Source organism: Poecilia reticulata, chromosome 7 (assembly GCF_904066995.2).
Source record: "Poecilia reticulata chromosome 7, P_reticulata-male-v2, whole genome shotgun sequence".
Lineage (NCBI taxonomy): Eukaryota > Metazoa > Chordata > Actinopteri > Cyprinodontiformes > Poeciliidae > Poecilia > Poecilia reticulata.
Window position 1 is genome coordinate 12,523,103 of NC_088836.1, and position 26,976 is coordinate 12,550,078.

Sequence of the window (26,976 nt, forward strand, 5' to 3'; positions counted from 1 at the left end):
AAAATTGAGAGAGTTAGAGAGAGTACGTTGAAGAGGCAGGGTCTGTTGTTGGCGTAAATGTCCGTTTTTCAGGCCAGTGGCTTGAGTAATAGGTTCTTATTCTTTTTGAAAACATACTATATACTGTATATGTATTTTACATTATTCTCAGTTCCTTCTCCGAGCTAACGACGAGCCGCAGCACCGTTGTTTTCTGAAGCGCCCCGAAGAATACAGGGAACCCTACGAGTACCGTTCGGAGGTTACAGTAAAAATACAACAAACAATACTGTGTACAGTAAAAATAATACTAAAGAAAGAGAGAGAGAGAGAGAGGAGGAAAAAGCTGAGGATTTACCTCGGCACACACTCGTAATCCTACTGAGTAGGACGTATACTGCAGTTTCTTCAAGATGAGTAAAGCTTATTTTAAAGAGAACTAAAAAAAAGAGGGGGGCGGGGGTCGACTAGGTGAGAGTAGCTGTACATTAACTTCACATTTTGGTCCAGTGGTTGGATTTAAAATTACCCCCTTCTAAAACAAAACAAAACAAAAAAAAAACTATTTCAGCTGGAATTTGAGCTGATTTCAAAAAAATATTTACTTTAGTTCTTGACAAATGTGTCAAAACCTTATAAAAAAGGAATCGTCAAAGCCTTCATTAGCTGTGTAAGATTGGCTTCCTCTTCAGTTCTCAAAGGTCGAGTATGGCACTGATCACTTGCACGAGCATAAAAACAGTGTGTCAGTGAGTGTGTGTGTGTGTGCGCGTGTGGAAAAGGGGTGTTGGAAATGGGTACACAAAGGCGATATTTCCAAAAGGTGCCTTTAAATTGAAAAAACAAAATCGATTATGGTTGTCACAGAATTTGAGAGAGCTAAAACAAGAAAAATATATTCCATTTTAATGTCGCTCCATTTCTGACAATAACTCCACCTCCTAATACAATCATCTGAATTGTCATCGACCGATTGCCTGTCATCAGGTTTGGATGGCCGTGTACTTGTGCAGAAAAAAATAAAAATGAAGAGAGCAGCACAGAGAACCGTCATTTGTTTGCCCTCCTAGCTGCCAGAAGTAATGCCCCCCGCTTTTTTTTTTTTTTTTTGGCATTTTCCTTCCAACTTGATTGAAACAGTTTGAGCCAAAACCACAGTGCCAAAAAGTGCTTTAAGATCATCTTTGGATGTTTTCCAAATACACCCAGCAAACATTTTTTTTCACCCCCCCACCCACATACATCCTCTCTCAATACTTTAAAAAGGCCAAGTTTTGAAAACCCATTTTATGGAAAAGGGGGCGGGGACAAAATAATTAAACTGAATGGGGTAAAAAAAAAAAAAAGTATCTAAAATATATTTAACAGGCCAATGCATCCAACGGTTTACATGATGCTTACCAAAGTGCTTACTGAATCTGACGCAAGACATTCTCTGCCGCTCGGACCGCCGGCTCAACGTCAAGCTGTACTGTTACATTCACGAAACAACGCTGTGCTCTTATTTGATTTGATTTGTTTATATATATATATATATATATATATATATAATTTAGTTGTTTTCTTTTTTTTACCGCCAGACAGCCCAGGTGGAGACGGATGGAGGCAGTCCGTTTACTGAATCTTAACACCGAATGCTTGTGTCAGCTGTCACAACGCTAATGTAAGCCTTATGTAGGTGAACGTGGGGTGCAGGGCCTCCGGACGTCCGGCCCGACCCAGACCGAGAAATCCTGCTGCTGGACGCCCGCCGAGCTCAGATGAGGGAGATCCGGATGGGGATGCCCGGGGACTCGGTCCTCTGCGGCGATTGGTGGCTCACTAGGTGCTCCACGACTGTGTGTTTGGACATGTGCTTCATAAGGTAGGTCTCCTGGAAAAAGGTTGGAAAACACACACACGTTTATTATTTTGGAGCCGGATTCGAATCATTCCTCGCCACCTGCGGGCGAGCAACACGAAGCAAACCCAAAAGATGCAGCGCTTCTGTTAGACGTGATCAAAGACTTTCATCTGCTGACTCCAGCTGTGCAGGGACATTTTCAACATGACGGGTGTTGTTCACATTGAATCAGATTTGATATTCAAATTCAGCCCCAAACAGTCAAAACTGCGACAATACTTCTTTACGGATTTACTCCTTTGAATGTAAATGCAACATCTTACCAGACTTACCTGACCACATATTTCCAGTATTTATTTCCACTTATCAAGCCTCTAAAAATTAATTAATGGATACAAACTTTTTTATAATGAACATTTTTTTTTTGTTTTTTTGTTTTTTATTTCTCCTGATATTATCCCATAACAAAGGCATAATGTCACAAATAACACTGAAGGTGAGGTTTATAAGTATTTTTTGGATATGTTGGAAGTCAGCAGTTTTGAAACTAAAATATAGGTAAATTATTCATTTCTATTTCTAGTAACCTGCAGCCACTCTCCAATAAACACCAGGTCTGTAGAGTTTTTCCATCCGTCTGCTGCGACGTTTGGTCACCCAGTCTATGTTTACATAGATTTCTTTGCAAGTTTATCATGTTTATCCTTTATCAAAGCCACGTCTCCATATCTGTTTTAGTGTGAAACAATAATTTAGCCTTCAGTGATATCATAAAGTGTAAAACTGCTATTTGAATCCAAAACTTTGAACAGAATCTACCCAAAAGCAGATTTTTTGCTGCCTTTGTGTATTTTTTTTACCCCAGCTGTCTGACCAACAACCCACCCACTTGAGCTGACATTTAAATCTTTGGACCCGCCATTGTAGCCAAGTCCTTGTTCCTGTTCTCATTTGAAGTGAAAAGGATTACTTGGAAGATCCCTGGGCTCCAAAATGCCACTTCCTCCCTGCCCGTTCGTTTGAGCAAACGTTAGCGCACTCCGGATTGTTAACGATCACAAACAGGAAACGTGACTTCTCGTTGTCAGAGGAAGGCAGAACATCATCAAATGTCACAATCTTATCAGCACTGAGCTATAAACAGTCTTTGTAAACACGCATTCTGGGGAAAGAAAGGACTTGTGGCTCTTTTTTTTTTTTTCCTCTCTCTCCTCTTTTTCTACTCACTGAGGTGTATGCCCGGCCGCACATGCTGCAGCAGTAGGCCTTAGCGTTTTTGATGGCGTGCGCCGACAAGTGGATCTGCAACGATGCGGAGTCTGAGTAGGCACGGTAGCAGTTGGGACATTTGTACGGCTTGTCTTTGTTGTGCTGCCTCTGGTGAGACTGTAGGGTGGAGGAGAGACAAGGAGAAAGGTTGCTAAGCAGTCCACTTCAAAAGGCCCAAGCGTGCAGAGGGAATGAATGCGTTACAATTTGTCGGCCAGCTGTCGCAACCGCAGAGAGAGCGCCGGGAGAAAACCACACCAGCCATGAAAAAGTCCAAACGTTGTTTTTTTTTTGTTTTTTTAATCTATTTTTTTCTTTTTGACTGAATGATTTTTAGGAGCTCTGGTGGGTAGAAATGTTTCACATGTGAATGCCAGCAGAACTGACGGAGCAGTCAGCGATTGGTCAGGTTCCAAAATGATCAATCAGCTGGACCAAAACTCAAATTGAACTGGGCAAACAAATCATTTTCTTGACATTATAATTTATATCAACTCTCCAAATGAGTTAAAAATGTAAGAAAGTTTTAAAACATTTACTTTTTTTTTAACACCGTCAAATTTTTTCCTCATCATCCAGAGTTGGACCATGTTCAGGTCAAATTAAACACTTTTAGCGACTCCTGCTTTTAGCACAGTTAGCTTCTTCAGAATAATAACACCTCTAACATGTGATACTACAGTAACCCAGCGTTCTGTTCAAGGTGTGAACCTGTTAGGATAATTAAAGACTCACCTGAAGGTTAGACAGCTGAGTAAAAGCTTTTTCACATCCAGGATGAGCACATTTGTAAGGCCGGTCGCCAGTATGGATTCTGGAACAAGTTGAATACAAAACGTTGTAAAGATGAAAACAACAGCAGCTAAACCATCAGAGTGATTCCTAAACCTTAAGTCATGCAGGCCTGTTTTAGTGGCTTCCCTGCTTCTATATTTCAAATATCAGTCACTGCAAAAGTGGCATGTTAATAAACAACAGAAAACGAAAAGGTGTCTAAACAGGTCAAAGTAAATTTGCAACAGATTTTCCTCTCTAGAACCCCACGTCTCATTTTGTGCAAGGGTTACAAACATAAATGTAATTTTAAAAAAAAAACAGACTGAGCCGCAGTAAATTCAAAATCCACCCGCCGGTGTTCCTGAGGTTATTACTTGGAACGTTCTGGGTTCTCCTTTCTAAATGTGGCGTGCGCAAAAAACAGGACCTGAAACTGGCCTGTGTCACTTTAAATGCAAAAGATTGTCCATCCATTTTCTTTACACCCTTGTCCCTCAGTGGGGTCGGGAGGGTTGCTGGTGCCCATCTCCAGCTAATGTTCCGGGCGAGAGGCGGGGTCACCCTGGACAGGTCGCCAGTCTGTCGCAGGGCAACACAGAGACACAAACAGGACACACAACCATGCACACACACATTCACACCTAGGGGCAATTTGGAGAGGCCAATTAACCTGACAGTCATGTTTTTGAACTGTGGGAGGAAACCGGAGTAACCGGAGAAAACCCACGCATTGCCAGGGAGAACATGCAAACTCCTTGCAGAAAGACCGGGGCCGGGATCGAACCCAGAGCCTTCTTGCTGCAAGGCAACAGCTCTATCAACTGCGCCACTGTGCAGACGTGGAAGTACTTCAGGAAGTAACGCGTTTCCAGGGATCTCAGTGATTTACTGGCCCGTGACGAAGACCAATGGGATGATTTAGACTCTCTAGAGGATTGGTCCTGGTTCTAAGTGCTGAACTGGGTCAAGAATCTAGAGTAACATGTAAGCCTACACGGTAATAAGTTCAAGTTGTATTTTTAATTCATGTAAGTCTTATGTTTAAATCAGAAAGGTATCAAACATGACAGTATTGAATTTAACAGAAACTTACTGAAACCCTGCAAATGCTACAACAAAGTCTTCCTAAAACTTCGATCTATTCCGAGGTCCATCTCTCACGCAAAGTCGAGACTTGATGCGACTGATTTTCCTGCTTTAAACTTATCAGCTTCACAAAAGTTATGCAAAAACATTGGGATGCTGTGGTGGCGCAGGTGTGAAGCACAACCTCCTCGACCCGGACGTCACAGGTTCGAGTCCCGGCCTTTTCCGCATGTCTTCCTCCCCCTCCTCCTACCTTCCTGTCTAGCTACTCTCAAATAAGACATTTCTACACATGAGGCCTGCTGGATCCGTCCAGCCCAACGTCATCCGATGCTTATGTCAACAGTGATATGAACCTGGTGTGTTGCTGCAGGTGCGACAGCTGGCGGAACGAGTTCTCGCAGTAGGAGCAGTGGTAGGGCTTGATCCCCAGGTGGATGCGCAGGTGCTGGGAAAGGTAGGAGGCGTTGGCGAATGTCTTGGAGCAGTGGGGACACTTGTGTGGCTTGGCCTCTGTGTGGGACTTGGAATGAATCTGCATCTCTGACTTGGTTAAGAAGGTGAGCGGGCAGACTTTGCATCTTGACGACAGAAAGAAAAAAACAGTAAACCACCAAAAGAATGTAAATGAGAGGTGAGTAGCTACTCTAGATGTCTAACCTGTAGGTTTTGCCCTCTTTAGGTGCCACAGTGACGCAGCCCTGGTCGGCCAGGATGGGGTAGGGCACGACCAGAAGAGGCCCGGTTGTGTTTTCCGCTTTTATCTTCTTCCTCCCCCGAGGTGCTTTGGGCGGAGGGCCCAGGAGTCCGGCCAGTCCGCCCTTCATGTGGTCCATGCCGGGACCGCTCGCCAGTCCGGAGATGATGTTCACAGAAGGAGCCCCGCCCATTCGGTTCTGGCTGCTCGAGGTCAGGGTGGTGGGGGTCAGGGCCTCCGAGGTGCTGTGGTTGTCGGGTCGAGATGAAGGAGCCAGGCCTGGGGGGGGGGCGAGAACCGGAGCTGAAATCAAGCCGCTTCGCAACCCGTCTCGGCCGCGTTGTTGTCGGGACGGGGCGTACCTGAACGATGGTTGATCCGGCCCGATTGCTCGGTGAGCTGTCTCATGTGCCAGTCCTCCCACAATCCTTTGGCCTTTACCGATGACTTGTCATCCAGATTTCCATCTTAAAGTTGAGAGATAGTGCGATAGCATTAGTCGGCCAGTTTTTACTCTCAATCTGCAAAACTGCTCGTTTTGTTCTATAATAAAAAAGAACCAGAACTAGAAAATTGGATCATTTGAAAAGTGCCACTACTAACGCGGCGAACATGCAGCACCTCAGGAAAGAATTCACCCCCCAGAACTTATACATAATTAATGAACAAATGTAAACCACACTTAAAGTTTTTTTTTCTTTTTCTGAAGTATTTTTAGAACTATACATCTCAATAAATGACCAGTACGTTTGCTAGGCACCAGAATATATATATACTTTTTTAAAATTAGACTTCAGACAAGCCCAACAACAAAAGTGAAAGCTACCTGGCCCAGAGCCGGAGGCGGGACGAGCATGCAGAGCGATGTCTGGCTGCCCGGAGCCCTGCGGCTGCGAGTGGTGGGCCGGCACCTGCTGCGACTGAGGCTTTGGGACCGGCATGCCGTGCGGAGCGCCGCCGTCCGGCGACGAGGTGGGCACCAGCAGCGACTGCTGGGACGGGGTGGAGGTAGGCGGCAGGTGCAGAGGTCTAATCTTCTCCGCCATCAGCTGCTCCTTGATCTTGTTAATGAGGACCAGGTTATCCAGCTGAAAGGGTTAACGGGTCATGCTCAACAGAAAACAGCCACCGTGTGTGAATGTCATTCGTGGCCCCCCCCCGGTAAAAACAAACAAACAAACACAAAAACAAGCGTGAACTAAAGAGCTTCATTTCGACTACAGATACTTCAGTGACCTGTGAGAGTTTCACAACCCGGGGATCAGTTTTTCGGTGAAGGCTGGAAATGACATTCACACACGGACACAAATGCAGCAATCAGGCAGGAAAAGCTGCCGTTTGTGACGTGTTGTGGACGGACTTACCTGGCCTGGCATGGAGGGAGGTGGTGGCCAAAAATAGGGGTTGTTAAATCGAGGCTCTGCCATCCTGAAACAAGTGACACGCAGTCATGGTCAGAAGTGGCACTCGGCAAGCTGCTGAATCACCAGGATGATCACAAACACAACATGCGGGCAAAGCGGTCCGAAGCTGAGCTCCAAACACGCAAAAACTACCTCACCAGCCAAAAGCAAGCATGTCTATGCTGAATGACATTACTTGCTTCTAATGTACTGAAAGCAATGCAATTATTAGAAGATAATGTAATGGGAATCACAGTCCTACATTTTACCCCCTTACCCATTTCATCCGTTTTGATAAACCACTACTTTTTAAAAAGCTTAGTAAAATGCTACATGCTGCTACACCCAGATGTGATTACTGGCACATCTGCACTACCAACAAATCACTTTTAAATAGAACCCGTTGTGATGGCTGCACCACACAAAGCCAGAGTCCTTAGGTCACTCTGGCTGCATTGCTCAGGGTTACTGTCCATCTGGAAGACCAATCTGCACCACAAGCTTTAACTTCCTGGCTCATGTCTGTCGATGTTGCTTCATTATTTCTACATAATGTTTTTTTTTTTTTTCATGACCCATTTAATTTAATATATCAGTTTCTAAAACAACAAAACATTGCCATAGCATGATTCTGCCACCCACATACTTCACAGTAAGGATGTTGCAGACATCCCCGTTCTTCCTCCAAATGTAGCCATGGTGATTACGGCCAAACAGTTTCACCTTAGTTCCATCAGACCACGAGACATGTGGTCTGATGAAAGTAAAAGATCTTTAGTGCATTTGTAAATTGTAATCTGGCTTTCCATGTTACTTTTGAAGTAAAGGCTCCTTCCACGTCAGTACAAGACATGTTTCACTGTGGATTGTCCCACCAGCTACACATTTTGGACCAAAATATATTACGTTTTGGGACACGGACATTGTCTCTTATAGTGGTTGGACATAATCCATAATTCTCTTCCTGATATCTTGGCTGATTTTTATTTTTTTTTACTTTCCCATCCTATCAAAACAAAGAAGGCATCCACAGGTATGTCTTACAAACCTATCAGAAGCTTTGAAAGACAGGACATCATTATATTAAATTCAAATTCAATTCAAAGAAACTTTAATGATCCGAAAGGGAAATGAAGTCATTTGGGCATTCCTTCATTATCTCACGAGACGGTTATTATTTTGCAGGTAAACGTCTGATTTTGTAATCTCTGACATATTCTCTCATTATTGTGACATTGAGAAAATAGAAATAAGTTTGGTGATTCCAACTGACCTAAAGCAGAAGTTGGTCTGATTTAACTTCAGTTATATATATATATATAAAAAAAATAGGTTTATGTGTATTTTTAGTCGGTCACCTTTGACATTTAATCATACTTTTGAGGCAAAGTTTGCAGTCCATGTTGCAGATCATGCATGGTGCATGCGTAGCAGTAGAGCTGAGTCAAGGAACGTCTCCAAAGATTCATTCGTTTGATTGCGAAATACGTCACAGGAAAGATCATTGTCACCCCACATATTTTCCCTTTTGATAAACACCAATATCTTCAGAAGGTATACAGAAGTTTTAAGCCGCCTTCATTACGCTCGCTTTGTATTTTTGTTGCACTTCTTAGTGTCTTTCTTTTCTCTCCCTTTCAGTCCGGTGCTTGCAAAGGGCCATGGCAACACATAGAGCCAGCCGTGTGCTTGAAAATGAGGACATGGGGAACAAATTATGTCTTTATAAGGGAGAAAATCCAGTAAAAATGCAGAAGTCACAGAACCTGAGAATTGATAATTAATCGTGCAAACAGGCGGCTCTTTGGAAATCACCTAGTTGTTGCTAAAAAACTATTTTATGAGTCAAACTGTTATCGCTGGTGTTTTTCATAGCATGAACTAAACCCAGAACAGTGGTCCTCTAGCTTTTTACAAGGAAAACCATCTCACAGTAGCTGGACTTTTTGTATTTGCTATGTTTTGTCATATTATTTAAATAGATGTAAATTTAAATAACTTTTCCCACTGCATGTTTAAAGTAAAAATTTTCAGGCTCCATGAGGTAAAAAATAAAGGGGAAGCTTCCTTCCTCGCCACCCCCAAACTGAAAAAGACAAAGGTTTCTTTCCAAACATGGCCCAAAAATCCAACATGGCTGTCATGTTGCCAGCATGGAGGTCGGTGCTGAAATAAATTGTTTGTTTGCAATTCTGGCAGTTTTTGTGTATTTAAATCTATCATATTCTTAAATAAATGTGCAATTTTAGTGAGCATGCTCCTTTAGTGTCTGACTAGACTTTTAGCTTGCACTTGCTAAAAGTAATTAGCCTGGTCACTGAATTCAATAACTGGTAAACTTCTTTGGTTTTTGAACCTGCAACTATTACGTGGTTTAGCTTAATATTCCCAGAACTAAGTTCTGACTTCAGATATAAATAGAGTCTAGAAACTACACTTTTGATTCACTAAAAGTATTGCAAAATTGGACGTAGTTAGCAAACTACGAACAGCATGTTGACTGCAGGCTAGCCAATAGTCCAATATTTAGCCGATTTAAATCAGCCCGTCAGATTCCCGGTGTATTCAAACACAATACAGATTTCCAAAAAAAACATCCGCACAGTCAAAACCTTTACTTGAAAATGAAAATTACATTTGGAGTGTTTTATTCCTCGATTTTAGCTTTAGTTTCTACATCAAAATAACAATAAATGTTAGAAGCAGCAGGGATAATACTTGCTTTCTGTTCCAAATAAAAGAAATTCAATTATGCGGTTCATTTTGGTGCTAGGTTTGATGTACATGCTGTTGCAATTTTTATTTAATATCAAACGTTGAGTTGCAAGCTGCAAAAAACTGTTTGAAAAATTACACTCGAAACAGGTTCACATCTTAGTTTCCTGTTTAGAGTCAATGCTGGTTCACAGGAGCCCCTTCATGCCCTGGATGACTCATTAGACATCCAGGGCAACAGAAAACATTCTTCTGAAAACGGTCAAGTAGAGCTTCAGAAAGCCTGATGAAATATTGCTTAAGATCCATTTTAAAAATCACAGAGAAGTCGTGTTCATTTAACAGAACGGAAAAGAAAAGGCATGACTCAAATCTCTTGCACATTATTATTTGTGAAGAGAATACAGTGCCATGCAATACGCAACTTGAAGCTTTTCACACTTTGTCACATTACAACCCCATACATCGACATGTTTAACTGAGATTTCATAAGACAGACTGACATAAAGTAGCATAATTGTTAAGAAGGAGGAAGATGACGGTGTTCATAATTGTTCAGCAAAATCAAATCTGAAAATTTAAGAGTGCATATCAAATTCAGCCCCCATTACTTTTATGCCCCAGAATAAAATCTAATGGCAGCCGTTGCTTTAATCCATGAGAAAAAGTTTAGCTATGATTAATTTAACCACAGCATAAATGCAGTGCTACCATGGAGGTTCTGTTAGATAAAGCAAGTAAACAAACAGTATCATGAGGGCAGTTAAACATTTTAGTTTCCATGCAAAATACAATGCATGTTAGACAAATAACACAGTACATCACTATAGCCAAGAAGCTAGAAGCTAGCTCCTCCTGAGGAGCTAATTCGGCTTTATTGACGAGGGGAAACATCTAAAACATACGGACACCAGCCATTGAGGACTTTAGTTGGACACCCATAGTTTAAACAAAATGTATCCATTGTGTTGAACTGGCCTAGTCAAAGTCCGTAACTCAGTTCCACTGAGGCAAGAGTTTAAGCACAATGTTCAGTTGCTGTCCATCTGATTTTCCGTTTCACTTTCCCTTCACTTCACAATCATACTCTGTGTTGTTCTATCACAGAATATTTACATTTACACTTGGTTGTGACGAAACGTGAAAATATTCAAGGAGTGTGAATATATATATATTGTTTTGTGGGTGTTTTTTTTTTTTTTGCAAAGTGGTGTAAATAAATTAAGCGATTAATTAGCAACATCTCACATCTTCATCACAGGTCTACTAAAGTCAGCAACATCCCCATGAGGTCATAAAGGAAGACGCAGATGATGGGTATGAAAACAATGCAAGTTACTCGTTCTTCTAATAAAGTAGCACGATTTAAGCACCAACATTCTGGGTACAAAATAAAGTAATATTTAAGCACTATCAATCCAGCACTAAAGCGGTACAACTGTGTAGCAAACACAGGCACGTCTGAGTGCCAGTTTGGGCCTGCAGACAAAACTGCCTTTTTAAAACCACGCCGACACATTTATATTTGCCCAGCTCCAGCATCTAAATGTCAGCTGAGAATGTGTGGACACCTATAAAAAGACACGGAGAGCCGTAGCCGTGTAGCTTGCAGCTGTCCTCGGCTCCTTTTGTCTGAATTTGTGGGAACTACGCGTCCGTCGCTTTAAAAGCTCGGCCGAACCAAACTAAACTTTGCCTTCTTGGACTTTTCGGACATGTCGTCCTGCCCGCCCGGGGAGCAGCTCCGGACTCGGGCCGACGGAGGAGGACTGTTCAACCCCGGAACCCTCCCGCTCCTGCCCAGACATTCTCAGACAGTTTTCTTAAAACATTTCCAGACAAAAGAGAAACAAAAATGGCAGCCTTATTTTTATAAGGCGGGACGCCATATTCTGCAGACCCCAAATTTTTTTTTTTTAGGAGCGTGTACCATAATAAGGTGATGCGGATTTTTTTTTTCCTTCAAAAAAAAGGAGCAGGACACAAAGGTGTGTTTATCACGTCAACAGCGTGAATGATTGTTTACTGCGAATTGCAGGTTTGAATAGCCCGGCCTCCCCACCTCTTAAAAAAACTGACACTTCCTACAACAACCATGCCCTGCGAAGAAGAAAAAAAAAAAAAAAAGAAAAAAAAAAAAAACAGCACGGAAACGGACAAGCTGGACTCATCACGCCGATTCAAAGAGCACATTGATGCCGCTAAGGTGCGAATACTAAAAACAAACAAGCCCTTCACATCCCGAAAAAACGCTTAGCCGTGTTAAGAAAATTTCACTTTTCTTTCCCCCCCCCACACACATTCTGTAACTTTTGGGCGAATCAAAGGAGGGAAATCATATTTTGTGCACAATTGTAACGCGTCCGGGACGCGATCCTCCAACAGAGCAAACGCTTTAGCAGGGCAAAACACGCACACACGCCGAAATAAGACATGCACAAATTACCTTGTGTCCTGGCTGCAGATATTGTCTTGCGAGAACAGCTATAATATAAAAGGTTGATGTTCTGTCTGCCTCCAGTCGGACCACCGCTTCCGGGTCGCTTTGTTCACTTCTGGGTGCTGCTGCAAGGCTCACATACAGCGGCTACAGAAAGGAAATCTGCTAATGTTGCTTTGGATGTTTTTTTTTTGTATGTGTGTGTGTTTTTTTTTTTTTACTTCACAGCTCACCTTGTTCATTTTTGCTGTGCTGTACTTGCCAGGTGAATAACGTAGCGATATTTTAAGGCGTATTTATCCACCACATACGCACTGCAACAATATCCCCGGACGCTACATCATGGAGCACTCCATTACAACACAATGTATGGCGTGCTAAATTATGCTGCAATAAAATACGGGTTTCATTCACATTAGCAAGTGAATTTGCACAATGCCTCGTGAATATAGAACAGGACAGCCTAGCAGAAAGTGGTGGGACTGAATGGAACTTCAAAATAAGCCAGTGAAAATATCACTGTAGAGATTTTACTGTGCTTCTTTAATACAATTTAGAAGAAGAAAAAAAAATTAAATTTAGAAAATAAATGTAACAAAAAAAAAACAAAAAAACAACAATACAATATTACAGCTGTAAATGCAAAGTGATGTTAGGTTTCATTCATGTTTTAAGAATAAATCAATAAATAAAACAAGAATGCATTGGGGGTGGGGGAAATTACATCTGAAATTTAGACGAGTATGTAGGCCATGCTGGATGTGGAAGATAAACAGTTTGAACAGAGATGTCCTACTAGGGGCCATTTGCAGCTCCTGGAATGGATTTGTGCTAATTACTTCGTGATTTCATTTTTAATCATATAGTGCAGTTTTACACATTTTGGCATGTTAGAAATGCAAACTTGTTATTTGTCGTGATAAGCCGACACAATTTATTTTGAGGACGAATGGTAATGATGCACGGTTTGCAAACTATATTTATTTTCAAACCCCATTACTCTGATTCCCATGTATAAAAATCCATTCAAAACTGCCTTCAGCAGTGAACAGTTAGTAAATGGAGTCCCCTCATTTGTAATTTAATTTTACAAAAATCAAGTTGTTCTGTGAGGTTTTCTCAGGGAACATCTGAAGTTGTTCAATAACTATCCTGGAAATGAAACGAGCATGAAAAACTGCAAAACTCCACCAACACACAACAGTCCGCTTAACGAAAGCATGAAGCCAAGAGGCTTGTGGTAACTCTGGAGGAGCTGCAGAGATCCAGAGCTCAGTTGGGAGAATTTGTCATCAGGATAAGTTTGTTTCAACACACAAATCTGCCCTCCTTTGGAATTACAAAAGGTTTTTCAAAAGCCACGCCAGACATACAGCAAACTGGTAGAGGAGGGTTTTCTGGTGAGACCAAAAGAGAACTTTATGACTTATGCATGCCAGAAAATTAACACTTACAGCTCATGTCATCATGAGTGCTGTGGAGATGATTTTCTTCTGCAGCGACAGGGACTCTGGTCAGTTTAGATAGGAAGATGGATGGAGATAAATACAGTGTTGTCCTGGAAGAAATCCTCCCAGAAGCTGCAAAAGCTTTGAAAAACTGGGGCCGAGGGTAATATTTGAGCAGGACAACGTTAAACATACAAACGGAGCTTCGATGGAATTACATAAATCAAAGTACATTCATGCGCTAAAACGGCCCAGTCAAAGTCCAGACAACTGAGAACCTGATGTAATACTAAAAAATTGATCTGAATTAAAAAGGTAAGCTTTTAGTTTGCAAAAAACATTTGAAACAAACCCCGCCCCCCAAAAAACTTAAACTATGCGTGCTTTTGTAATGGTTTATCATGTAAAATCCCCCCAAAATTAACTAAAGGTTCTGGTTTAAACTTGACAAAATGTGGGAAAATTCAACAAGAATGATCACTTTAATGTAATTTGCATTAAAGTGAGATTTTTCTGTTTGCATTTGCGCCACTATAAGGAATCTTAGTTTTAAATGAACTTCTCTTGATTCTCACAATGAGCCCTCTATAAAAATACTTTTCCTCTTCTTGGTTTGAGTCCAACTAACAGATTTACATCAAAGTTGCTAAGGTTCTACAGTGTGTCATTCCTCCCTTTGCACTTCAACCGAGACCTGCTAGACTAACCACTTTGTATCTTTCACACATTATTCCTACATATGTCAGCAATTGAAGATTCGCTGGAACTGTGCGAAGCCGCTGGTTGGAGGAACCGGTGTGTTGCTCTGAACGCTGTTGTGTGTGCCCACGAACGAGTGTGTGTGTGTGTGCGCGTGTGTGCGTGCGTGTGTGTGTGTGTGTCGGTGTGCGAGTGGGGTGGAGGGGAAGAGGAGGTGAGTGATCTCATTACGTTTCCTGTTTTTTTCACAGCACTTCTCTCCAAAGAAGTGACAGCCCTTACGCACAAATATGCAAGAACACTCAACAGTCCGGCTTTAGCAGTCTGTTGGAGTCGGATTCAGGAAATCTGATGAGTTACAGTCAGAATGCCTCATCCTGTCAGTTGACTCGCTGGGACCAGCAGCACGCAGAGACGACCTTTTGATTTATTTATCATTTTCATTTAAAAACAAAACTAACTTTCTTACACTCTGGGCTCCTGATATGGACATTGTGTGGGTAAGTAATCCAGACTTTGAGTTATTTATTAATCGTGTGCTGGTTTGATAAGAAGGATGATTTTATTTAATTTTTGCACTTGGTTGTCTTTTTCCAGAGTTTTAGGGAATGCTTTCCTGAACGACGACGAATCACAAGATAGCAATGAAATACACGGCTTGGTTTTGAGTTGCGATTCAAAAAAGTGTGAAAAGTTCAGTGCTTCATTTTAATTTCAAGATGGTGTGGTTCAATCTGACTTGTTAGGCTGGATGTAGTTGGGCTACGTGTTGAATTTCGCCTATAGAATCTAGGTCAGTGGTTACCATCTTTTCACTTTTTCACCGGAAAAAAAAAAAATATCACAGTAGTGGAGATTTATACAGCCCAACTAAACCAGGCGCAAAGTTATAACTCAAACAGTCCCGACCTATTTATCGGTAAACTAGTTTTCGCTATTTATATCAACTGTCCTTTTTGTCAGGTTTTTGCATGAGTATGTCCTGTTATGATCAACTGGATTTTAGAAGATCCTCTGAAGTTAACGCTTTGCAGATTAATTCATTGGACAGCTGACTCGTTAAGAAGTGTGAGATGTACTTTGAGGGCAGTGATCTGAAACGTGCGTCTCGGGAGCAACATTTGGCTCTTTAGGTTCTCCAGTTTGGTTCTTGATGACATTCGGCCCAAAACTGTTTACGTCATTGACAGATGTAGATGTAACATTGTTTTCGTTTAACCAAGAATTTAGTTTGAGATGATAAATGAATGAGGTATCTCCCAAAAATATGTACAAGAATGTGATGGGAGTATCACTTAAAATAAGAAAATTATTTACATTGTGACAGAAGTGGCAAAATAAAAGTGATTTATTCCCTTCTCATTTATCAATAAAATAAACTCTGCCATTCAATTTACCCTATTAATTAGTTATTTATGTTTTATTTATGTATCTAGTGTTGTTATTTTTGTTATGGTCTTTTTTAACAGTCTAATGATTGATTAATTACCCTGAAGTTGTTTTTCTTGGTTTCCAGTCTGTGGGTCTGGAATCACAACTGTAATTGAACTAAGCACTCGTTTTCAATATAAAACCAATACAAATATATTTAATAGATTTTATAGGTATTGTTTTAAGCCATACCTGGGCTGAATTTCCAAAACAGAACGGCACAAATAGGAAAGAAAACATTTTTGTCATTTTACAGTCAAGCTACAGACGTGCTTTTTGTTTTTCTCCATGTCCATGAATAAAAAAAAACAACGCATTCATTCTCTTAAAAGTTTATGATCTTTATTTTTTATTTTTTAACCAAATCACAAAAACCCCATGGGTCTTCATAGAACAATTTTAAATAACTAGAATCTGGCAAGCTATAAATCAGCTGAATGCAGGCTGGTTACCAGAGCAGACAGCACAACTAATTATCCAGCTGATATGAACTTTTATCAAGCTCACAGACTCCCACACTTTCTCTGTTGAGAGAAGACATGTATATTCATAGGTTTTATTAGCTCTGTTGGCCTTTGTTTGATAGTGAATTAACAGGAAGGAGGTTAATGAAGAGAGGGGGAAGATGTGCGACAAAGGTCATCAGGCTAGGACTTGAACCTGTGACGTCCACGCCACGCTCTACGGCCTCCATATGTGGGTTGTGCTTTACCCCTGCACCACACATCGCTCCAGAGAAGATATAATTTAGTATTCTGTGCAACAAGCACCTAAAAAACTACGTTTAGATGAGAAAGCGCAAACTGCTGTTTTTACTTGAAGTTTTCACACCGTGAGAATCACATCCTCACCTAAGTCATTTACTACGTAATTGTTTCCTAGGAAGCACGAAGTCAAACAAGATGTTGGTTCAGGTTGCCATTAAACTGTGCGTGTAGACACCAGTAGAGGCTAATTAGGTTGCAGCAGCCCAAAGATGAGTGTTTTAATGTATGCAGTGACGTCTCTTTGTTTTGAAATGCTTCCAGAAACTGACTGGGGAGTTCTGTTGATGTGTCAGTAAATCATTAACATCTTTAATAATCACAACCCACCAGTACTGATTCAACTTGCTGCCCACAGGTTCAGCTGCTTGCCTCTTTGTGAAGTCTCTTTCATGTCGGCCAGAAAACTGCCTTAAGATAATTCTTACGTCTTTTTAACTCTTCTAGGATACAGTGGCCCTGAACTATAGAGCCACATGTGTTGTTTCTATGGGTCTTGTTGACTGGGACTATCTGCAGCAAGGTGTACTTGGTGGCTTTTACACCACCTCCAGAGATTACACAAACCTACTGTGATAAAAGAGTGCCTCACAGTGATGGACATCTTGATATAAAAATCTCAGTCACAGTTAAAAAAAATAATTAAACTGTTAAAGATTTTTTTTAAAAATCTTTAAGCAATATAAGCAATATAAACATTTTGGAGCGGCCGAGTCAGAGTCCTGAAGCTGGTAGACAAGCTAATGGTGATGGAAATGAGTCGAGGTCATCGCCAAAGATCAGTCGTCAAATATAAGTGAAAACATTTGGTTTCGATTGAATTGAAAACAGAAAAAAATGCGTTTAAATGTGTTTATTTGGATTTCCTGGTCATGATCTTGGTGCGTGATCTTCCTAAATTCCTGAGGCTCAGTGATGTAGTAGATCAACAGAATTTGAGTTTACTTTGCTTATGAGAAAAATCAACCCTGAAATCTCACTTTCAATTTTGTTTCAGGTTGTTTCACTGATACTTGCCTTCATGTCCACCAGACTGAGTCTCGTTGAGGCAACACGGCAAGACTCAAAGTGCCCAGCTGGTAGGTTGTTACTGCAAAATGCAAGGCTGGAATTCTGTACACAAGCTACCAATCTGTACAAGTTCAGCTTCTGCTTCTTTTGCCGTGTTCTCAGGATATCATAAAAATTCTAAAGATAATTCCTGCAAGCCATGCGAGACGGGCACATATACAGAGATAAACAACACTCTTCCATTCTGTCATCGGTGCCATTCTTGTGGTAGTAAGGATCTTCAGTCATTTTATAAGAAATTAGGAAAACACATAAAATGTAAGAATATTTTAAATGAATCAGATAGACAGTATTTTCAAAAAAAAGCATTATTTAATGTCTGCTACATCAAAAATAACCTGTCTATTTTTTTCAGATGGGGTGGGAGATAAAAAACCATGCACAACTAAAAGCGATGTGGTGTGTAACTGTACTCCTGGACACTATTCAAAGGAAGGCGCCTGCAGGAAATGCTCCGAAAACAGTGAGTCAAGTCAGACCAAACGTCCTTCCATTTTATTAAAATCAGCTCTTCTAAAAAAAAAACAACAAAAAAAAAACTGAGAAGCAAAGCAGAAAAAAAAAAATCTAATCACATATTTTCCAGATTTTATCGGCACCAATGAAGATTATTATGATATGTGTCGTCAGCCCTGCCTAAGGTAAGAGATGCTGCATTTAGGGACACTCAGACATGTTGGCATTTATCTCAGTTGTCCAGTTATTTGCTTGTTAACAGAATTTGGCCAATCTGAAAATAGGAGATTATAAAGACATTCAATTTCTTTAAATGAAGAGAGGGTCATGGCAGCCCTAAAAAAAATAAGTAAAGATGGCAATGCTTTAAATTTGAAAAAAAAATTAATAAATAAAATGAATAAAAATGTTACCATTCTAAATAGATTTTTAGTTGTTTATGAAAATGAATAAATCAATACAATTGTATAATAGGTAAATAATTAATGAAAACAGTTTGTGACGATTGAAGTCAAATTATATACTTAGTAAGTAGACATATATCACATATATATATATATATATATATATATATATATATATATATATATATATGGCTCCTCTCTTTGAGGACAACCAGTTTCTGTGGTTTAGCTGGGGCCCTGCGCTGCCTAGGTTGTACACCGTCTACTGCAAATGTCTCGGTATGCAGGAAGCTTTGATAAGATTGATAAGGATTCACACTCAAGAGAACTGTTCCAACTCTGTGCTTCAACAGAATGGGTTGATAGCTTTAAAAATAAAATGTCAAACATGACAGCATCGTGCCTTTGCACAGGCGCTTTTATGGTTACGTGAAAAAAAGTTTCCTTTTGTTGACACTAGGCTTCAAACGTTTGAGCTGGGTCAAATTCGGTGGCCATCTCACCTTATTCTATATGTTTTTGTTACTTTCCTTAGTGGGAAACGGTGCAAAGTTGAAGACGGAACTGAATACTAGTATTTAATTAATGCTGGAAGAGATCCACTTGCTTTACTCTGTTCAAACCTAATTAGCTTCTGGGTGCATTTAATATATCTGGTTGAGTATATGTGCTGCTTTCGACTCTTGACCATTCATACTGAATACATAATGAGAAAGCCCTGGAAACAAAATAAATTACTGCGCACAGTAACTTTAATTTGAATGCAAATGGAAGTGAAGATGTCCATATTCACTTATCAATTATTGACTCCATTTTAATAATTGCATAGTATATATGCAATTATAGGGGGCTGCACAGTGGCGCAGGTGGTAGAGCTGTTGCCTTGCAGCAAGAAGGCTCTGGGTTCGATTCCCGGCCCCGGTCTTTCTGCATGGAGTTTGCATGTTCTCCCTGTGCATGCGTGGGTTTTCTCCGGTTACTCCGGTTTCCTCCCACAGTCCAAAAACATGACTGTCAGGTTAATTGGTCTGTCTAAATTGCCCCTAGGTGTGAGTGTGTGTGTGCATGGTTGTTTGTCCTGTGTGTCTCTGTGTTGCCCTGCAACAGACTGGCGACCTGTCCAGGTGACCCCGCCTCTCGCCCGAAATGTTAGCTGGTGTAGTTACCTCCTGACTACTAAGGGACAAGGGTGTCAAGAAAATGGATGGATATGCAATTAAATATGTATATTTATATATATTCACATAGGTTCCCATATATATAGGAACCTATGTGACACTGCTGTTAAACCTGAATTTCCTCCTCTGTGGAATAAAGCATTTATTTCTATTGTAGCCCACACTGTACGAAGGACCCAGGATCCAAGACAACTCCTCCCATCTTGGCTCCATCTGAAGTTCGAGCAAATACTACAGAAAGTAGGTGAACACTCCAGAAACATCTGTTATTTTCTACATATCTTCAGAAATTGTTTTAATGTACAACTAAAAACCATTAGGGATTTTTTTCCCTATTGGAAAGGAAGTTCTTCTGCGTGTTGAAGTGAGGTTCAGGAACATGTACTGTATTTTATGGAGCTGCTCCTTCTTTCTTTTAGCACTGTGATTGAAATTCTGTGCCTCTCTTTTTCTAGCTAAACCTTTGACTACTGCGTCGACTGCCAGCCCGACTTCACCGTCAGGGAGACCGACTCTTTCCACAACACTGAAAACATCAAGTCCAACTATGGAGAAAGTGCCAAATCAATGTTAGTTACAATGATGTATTTCAACCATAAATTTAATTATATCTGAGCTTAATTTGTAGCATTAGCTAACTCTGTGGCCGTAGTTTTAATGAGATCGATATAGCCTGAACTTTTCGCCTGTATGTTAGTGGCTGGGATTAAAGAACTCACGCCAGAGTTTTGTTTTGCTTTGCTCTTTTTCCAGCAGATACCCTCTTCTGGCTTTCTGCTTTGGGGGCTGTTACATCTCTGTTGCTCTTTTGGTTCCTGCTGCTCTTCTGCAGGAGCCTGCTCAGAAAGGAAGCTGTTCTTCCCTGCTGGAGCAAACAAAAATACCTGCAAAGACTTCCTCAGGAACCAAAATTGGACGGTAACCACGATTGTAACTCAACAAATTGAATCAAACGCAGCAACACCATGATAATTTCACTGTTTATCCCCCCGACATTGTACGACAACGTGATTCTAACATTGCTTTGATAAACTGTAAAGTTCTTCCTTTTCTATTTGGACTTGGATCTCACAATTCCAAAACCTAGACAGTTTTTTTTTTAAAGTGTGAAAAAGAAGTAGAAGAAAACAAGGCAGCTAGGAACATGTCAGAGGTTTTCTAAGTGTGACGCTTTGAGTAAGCGCACAAAACTCCAACATCAGTTGATAACATAGTGAGCACCTCTAAAAAAGAGTGACAGCAAAGTCTCCAGTTTCGGTGAGAGTTCAGAAAGCGAATATCGATACGGTAATTTATTCATCAAGGAGAAGAGAATTAGGAGAACGCTGGCACCTCATCCAGAGATTTGTGGTCTCACATTTTTACACATCAACAGTCTGTGTTTTACTTGTGAGGGCGAAGCGTCAAAACAATGTCTGGCGTCCCACTCAAACGCTGAAGGCCTGTCTGCATTTGCTTGTCTCACAACATTAAACATTAAAAGGCTCTTTGAGTTGAATCTGCCCAGAAGTTGAAATCCTTACATGCAGTTAGACGTCATCTTAAACAACACCGCACTTCGACACTGAAGTGCATTTTCAAATGAGCTGCCTTCTTTAAGAGAAATAAAATAAAAACTAGACCAACTTTGACTGCATGTGCTACGAAAATTTGTGACTTATCTGGGGCTAAAATGTGATGAAACGTGCCCTTTGAGAATCTAAGCATGTTGCATTGGAAATGTCAAAACATTCACGCCCTTCCGTTTAGCTTGACTGTTTTATAAGCAATCATGCATCATTTCTTAATTCTGAACAAATACTTAAAAATACTAACCAATAACAAAAGAAGAGTGCGATTTCAAACACTGGTAGCATTATTTCTTGTTTTTAAACACATTTCTTCTTTTTTTATTAAATATGTCTAGATATATGCAGGAAACTAACTGATATCATCTGCTTTTCTCCTTACAGAGGAACGTAGTCATCACTGTAGCAGCCCAACCACACAGGTTTGTGCTCTCTCTCATGATCTTTATCCTCTGTTCACATAACAGTACAGCACATACAGTTGCAGCACTGTAGGTGGAGGAAAACTGATCTTAAAACCACTCACTCACACTCACACACACACACACACACACTCACACTCAGAAAGGTCAAAAGAAACAAAAGTGAAATGCTGATAAGCATCTCTCTGGTGTAGTTACCAAACATTTGCGACAAAGGCCAAAGATAATTTGCCTGTATTGAAAAATGACGGAATTTTGCTATTCGGAGAGAACGCCGGGGGAGTTGTGTTTGACTCGTTGATGTTTGTTCTTTCCAGACATTTACAGTTTTTGAGGAAACTCCCATGATGTCTCTCTGTCAGGAACCACCTGCTCACATCAGCGGCCACGTGCAGCACGGCCTTCACGCAGGTAAGGTTCATCATTTGGTTCCCAGCACTGATTTCACTTCTTCGGACTTCGGACTTCTTCGTTGTGAACTGCGTACTGTGGCCCCGACCAAATAACCTGGACGTCGGAGGACGATTTTAGCATCCCAGAAAACCAGAGAGAAACTGGTTTACTTACTGTTTGTTTTACTCATGAAAACGAAAAGTACAGATGACACCCACCTGGTGTGAACCTGTCAGGCGTCATCTCATGACAGTGTCGCTTTTACTACGAGGGTTTTAACCACCAAAAAATGCTAAATGAGTCACAGAATAACATAAAAGCAACACATCTAAAAGAAACCAAGCCGCTTAAGGAAGTCAGCCCCCTTTCAGTTTTACTCTCTATGAAGCTGGCCACATAATTATGGAGATCTGTTTGCCTCATCAACGAGAAAAAGTTACTTTCTCCTTGAAAGAAACTAAAGAGAGTTTCTCCAAAACAGATTAACTGAAACCTTTCAGGAGGGATTTTGAAACCATTTGTCTTAATGTTGATCATTAATCACTATTGTACTGAAACAGGAGCTGCCCATTTAGGATGATGCAGCAGAAAGGCTTGCAAAGTTTCATAAGGCTGTTTAGATCATTTAATTTTAAAACAGTACAATAATTAGGTATTATGGAAATAACTGTCCACATTGCTTTGTAAAGCAGTCTGACCCCTGTTATTTATTTATTTTACATTTTGTTAAAGAGCAACCACAAACTTCCATGTATTTTATTGGGATTTTACTTGATAGACCAGTTTTAAAATAGTGCATGACAGTGGTATGAAAATTACACATGATTTTAAAAAAAATTTTTCCAACGTTTGCCATGATTTTGCATCCAGCTCCCCTGAGTCAATGCTGTGCAGAACCACCTTTTGCTGCAGCTGCACATTTTTGAGGAGTGTCTCTAACAAGTTTGCAGATTTAGAGAACAGCGTCTCCCCCGTCTTCTTCTTCTTTGCAAAAATACCTCAAACCCAGCTAAATTGGACGGAAATGAATGAATATGAACAAACATGAATATGCTCTGGCTTATGTTTATGGTTGTTACTGGAGCTGAAATCCTCCAACAGGTTTTCTCCCATGATTACCTTGTGTGTAGTCCCATCAAATCATCCTGACAGCATACTGATGCAACCACCAAGTTTCACTGTGGGCATGGTGTGGTCAGGGTGACGTGCATTGTGAGCTTTCCGCTACGTGGTGTTACGTAGGTAGGGCACAAAAGTTCAATGTTACACCAGATTCACCAGAGGACTTTATTCCACGTGTACCTGGGAATTGTCTTATAACTTACTGTATTTTCCGCACTATAAGGCGCACCGGATTATAAGGCGCACCTTCAATGAATGGCTTATTTTAAAACTTTTTTTAAAATAAGCCATTCAGAAAATAAGGAATTGCTTCGCACTGTTCAAGCTGCAGCTCTTTATAAAACTGCAGAAATTATTTCATGCTCCATTGTTTTATTAATATTTTGTATAAATTCATGAAGATTTTACTGTCATGATCAAAGATAAAATGACCATTTCATCTGTCTGGATGAAAGTCACCTTCACAGGTCAACAGGACGTCTGATGTATGTGAGATCGAGCATCTGGCAGTGCTCGATCTCACATGCACCATCTTATCGTTCTCATGTTGCACTATCTCAACGTTTGGTCCGCTCACATTTTCAACTGTGCTTGCTCAACACAAAATTTATCTGTGATCAGTCATTCGCTGTTCAAGTGGAAAGGATGAAACGGGACGCCCTCTCTCTTGCCTGTCAGTCAAGAGTTTAGCGTAAAGGGAAATCAGATAATCAATGCATATCTTTGTTTCGCATGCTTGCTAAACACCAGATCGGGCGCTCAGTTTGTCAGGTTAGGTTTTTTTGTAGTCGTTTTGTTTTTTCCTGTATGAAATTACATTAGAGTGTATGACATCACAGGATAAGCTATAAAGAATTGGCTAATATGACAAATGGGAAGCATCTCCTCCCATCAAGCTTTGAAAGGAGTGCCTAAAATCCAGCTACAACTTTAGCATTTCTACTCAAGTAGATCTTGGAGAATGTCTTCAGAAGATCTCGCAAAATTGTTAACCTCCCTTTGAACTTTTTCACATTTTGTAACATTTGCTCAAGGTGAGATATACCAATGCCAAACAGCACCATGAGTTGGGTAGAAAATTAAGCAACGTTTTTGTAAAGTGTTGTATTGGCTTGAGGAGTGTATCCAGTCACCCTCAAGTCAATACTTTGTAAAATCCTCTTTTTTCTGCAACTGCAGGTTGTATGTCTCTACCAGTTTTGCATCAGTATAGACTGAAGTTAATTAATGTCGCCTCAGTCAGTTTGGGTCGAATGTCTCTGAACATCCATTTTCAATTCTTGCCACAAATTCTGAGTTGGATTTATGTCTGGACTTTGGACCGTTCTGACATATGAACTCACTTTGATTAAAAACCTTCTAATTGTAGCTCTTTGCTGCACGTTTAGAGCTGATATCTTCTCTGTGGGTGAACCTCTGCCCCAGAGTCAAGTTTTTAAGAAGTTTTCTTCTCAGAATGTAGTCCTATTCATCTTTTAATCGACTCTGATCTAGTTTTTCTGTCACTGCTGAGGAAAGCATTGCCACAAGATGATGCTGTCACCGTGTTTCAGTGTGGGCGGTGTTTTGATGATGTGCTGTTAATTTTTTTAAATGACATTTAGTTTAGTAGGCCAAAAGTTACTTTTTTTCCACCTATCTGACCAGAGTACAGTTTTCACATGTTTGCTGTGTCCTCTACTTTGTCGCTTTCTTTCCACAATAGCTTTCACTACTTTTATTAGATTTTATCACCCTTCCTTGCTTTTAAACTTTCCCAAACTTCATCCCTCAGCTATCCTGCTATGTTCTTTCATCTTTATGATACATTTTGTTCACTGATATTCTAGAAAATCTCAGAGGCCTTCACAGAACAACTGCATTTATACTGAGATTAGGTTAAACATGGGTGAATTCTATTTAGGGAGCTACTAAAGGTAACTTTTTTCATTGGTCTACCACATAAAATCCCAATAAAATATTAAGATTAAAGTAGAGCAAGTAGAAGAAGTCTCAATACTACCTCAAGTTAATGGAAATGAACCTAAAGCTGAAGTTGGAGTGATGAAGATGGCAAGTGAAAACTTTCAAAACCTCTTCTTTTCCCCCCCCCAGATGCAAGACGATATGAGCACTGTGACCGCTGGCCGGCCATCGTGCTCTATGCGATCATCAAGGAAGTGCCTGTTCGCAGATGGAAGGAGTTCCTCCGACTGCTGTCTGTGTCCGACCAGCAGATGGAGCGGGTGGAGATGGAGGCCGGTCTCGGGTCCATGGAGAAGCAGTACCAGATGCTGAGGCTGTGGAGCCAGCGCTCCTCGGCGAGCCTGAATGAAGTTTACTCCTCACTGCACCTCATGGAGTTGTCGGGCTGCGTCCAGCAGCTGCAGGAGAACCTGGAGAGGCTGCAGTGGAGGTGCGAAGTGAAGCAGGCGCTCGCAGTCTGACGAGGCTGCTGAAGGGAACGGGTTCCTGAGACTGCAGCTTTAAACGCAAAGAGTACAAAGCCTGCCGTCTGTAATACAGACGGGATAGGAAATATCAATTCTCAGTTTGTGCCTGGGTGTTCTTGAACACCGGCGACTAAAGTTTAACACCAACAGACTGCTGCATACGACTTCATGTATTTCTTGAATTGTGGAGGTGAATACCGTCATGGAGAGGAGTGTGATTCCTTTATAAGCTTGCCCACAACATGTTTTTTTGTGTGTTATCTAACCAAAGATATACACTGTACACAGCGAATGTAGGTTTGATCCAGACCAGAGTAAGTCAGAGATCACATGAGGAAGACTTCATCATGTGAATGAAGGCACCAACGCTAGCAATTCTCAGAAGTACTTTCTGTTTCTTCAGGTGTGTTCTCCATCCTAGTAAGCTGTCGAGGGTGTTGAAAAAAAAAAAGTTATAAAAACAAGGGAAATGCCTCTCTGTCAACTGTTAGCTTCTGTCTTGAAACCTCCAAGAAAACACCACTCTACCTCTTTTTCTCTCATGTGGGCATCGTTTATAGTTCAACAGTATACAGTTGTGGTTTTACAGCGGCGCACTGTCGTTTAAATATGAGTAAGACGCGCATCGTGTTTGCACTTCCTGTGTTCGTTTAGCTCCGGGAGTTGACCCTCCAGTTTTATCTGTTTCTGTTCGACTAGTTAAATACAGACTATGCTGAATGGAGACTTTTAAGTACATCTGTGATGCTTGAGCAGGCCAGCCGCCGTTGGTCTCCTTCAGCATAAAAGTCTGACAAGTACAACTCAGCCACTGACTCTGACTCTGGTTGCTCACCTTTGCAAGAAGGAGACGACTGAAATCCCCAAAGGACGTCAGATTTTCAGTTTCCTGCAAGCAGAACGGTGTCAGTGTGCAGTAGGCTGGGTTTTTCCTCACCACACTTATTCCATTCAAAATGATAGTTTTGGCTTGTGGTGTTCGAGTATCTCACTTTGAGAGATTATTTTTGTGTGTGTGTATGTGTGTCAGTTCGGTTCACTGACAGGAAAGGACTTGGACTTTCCAAGTTTTAGGAGGTTAATAAGTTTTTGTGTTTGATCTTGGAACCTATAATTTGTGTTGTATGTATTCCTTTTCTTAATTTTATTAAACTATTTATAAATGTTATCTTAAGAGTTTTTCTTTTTATTTGAATGCTCACTGGTCTTGTTGATAGATTTGTATAACGAAGCGGTACTGTAATAAGCCACGTCCACATGGTTACGTGTGATATGTAAAGAATAAAAAAAGTTGAAGCCAAGCATGGTGTGTGGAGTGAATACACTTGCATTGCAGCAGCTTTGTGGACTAGCCTTGTTTAATAGGACCCTGTCAAAAG

The 26,976-nt window shown here is 40.8% G+C and overlaps 2 protein-coding genes across 10 annotated transcripts; one reads left to right on the forward strand and one right to left on the reverse strand.

Annotated features, from left to right (window-relative positions):
- Positions 1-1,511: 1,511 nt before the first annotated feature.
- Positions 1,512-12,636, reverse strand: znf362b (zinc finger protein 362b). 5 transcript variants are annotated; one of them, XM_008414784.3, is made up of 10 exons: positions 12,443-12,634; positions 12,216-12,356; positions 7,016-7,079; positions 6,478-6,739; positions 6,014-6,118; positions 5,615-5,930; positions 5,311-5,535; positions 3,827-3,905; positions 3,050-3,208; positions 1,512-1,852 (listed from the first exon to the last, which is right to left on the reverse strand). In XM_008414784.3, exons 3-10 carry the CDS (start codon positions 7,076-7,078, stop codon positions 1,736-1,738), a joined length of 1,326 nt encoding a protein of 441 aa, XP_008413006.1. In that variant the 5' UTR covers position 7,079; positions 12,216-12,356; positions 12,443-12,634; the 3' UTR covers positions 1,512-1,735. The 5 variants fall into 5 exon arrangements, with proteins under 5 accessions (XP_008413006.1, XP_008413010.1, XP_008413007.1 ...); XM_008414788.3 differs by lacking the exon at positions 12,216-12,356 and having other exon boundaries at positions 6,478-6,712; positions 12,443-12,636; XM_008414785.3 differs by lacking the exon at positions 12,216-12,356 and having other exon boundaries at positions 12,443-12,635.
- LOC103468003 (uncharacterized) lies at positions 11,873-26,898 on the forward strand. Of its 5 annotated transcripts, none has more exons than XM_081608892.1 (12): positions 11,873-11,975; positions 14,608-14,856; positions 17,549-17,630; positions 17,725-17,880; positions 17,978-18,085; positions 18,209-18,263; positions 19,818-19,900; positions 20,116-20,229; positions 20,414-20,578; positions 21,613-21,650; positions 21,968-22,061; positions 25,260-26,898. In XM_081608892.1, the coding sequence occupies exons 2-12, from the start codon at positions 14,842-14,844 to the stop codon at positions 25,589-25,591; spliced, it is 1,242 nt and encodes a 413-aa protein (XP_081465018.1). In that variant the 5' UTR covers positions 11,873-11,975; positions 14,608-14,841; the 3' UTR covers positions 25,592-26,898. The 5 variants fall into 5 exon arrangements, with proteins under 5 accessions (XP_081465018.1, XP_008413019.2, XP_081465016.1 ...); XM_008414797.3 differs by having other exon boundaries at positions 17,725-17,832; XM_081608890.1 differs by lacking the exons at positions 11,873-11,975; positions 14,608-14,856 and having other exon boundaries at positions 14,871-17,630.
- The last annotated feature ends 78 nt before the right edge of the window (positions 26,899-26,976 follow it).

Coding starts and splice junctions, on each gene's coding strand:
- znf362b (XM_008414785.3), bottom strand. CDS start 7,078: ATGGCAGAGCCTCGATTTAACAACCCCTATTTTTGGCCACCACCTCCC. Junction 5,536..5,614: donor AAAGAGGGCAAAACCTACAG/GTTAGACATCTA, acceptor TCTGTCGTCAAG/ATGCAAAGTCTGCCCGCTCA. Junction 1,853..3,049: donor GCGGCCGGGCATACACCTCA/GTGAGTAGAAAA, acceptor ACCTTTTTCCAG/GAGACCTACCTTATGAAGCA.
- LOC103468003 (XM_081608890.1), top strand. CDS start 17,504: ATGAGAAAAATCAACCCTGAAATCTCACTTTCAATTTTGTTTCAGGTT. Junction 17,881..17,977: donor ATTAGGAAAACACATAAAAT/GTAAGAATATTT, acceptor TATTTTTTTCAG/ATGGGGTGGGAGATAAAAAA. Junction 18,086..18,208: donor CAGGAAATGCTCCGAAAACA/GTGAGTCAAGTC, acceptor CATATTTTCCAG/ATTTTATCGGCACCAATGAA.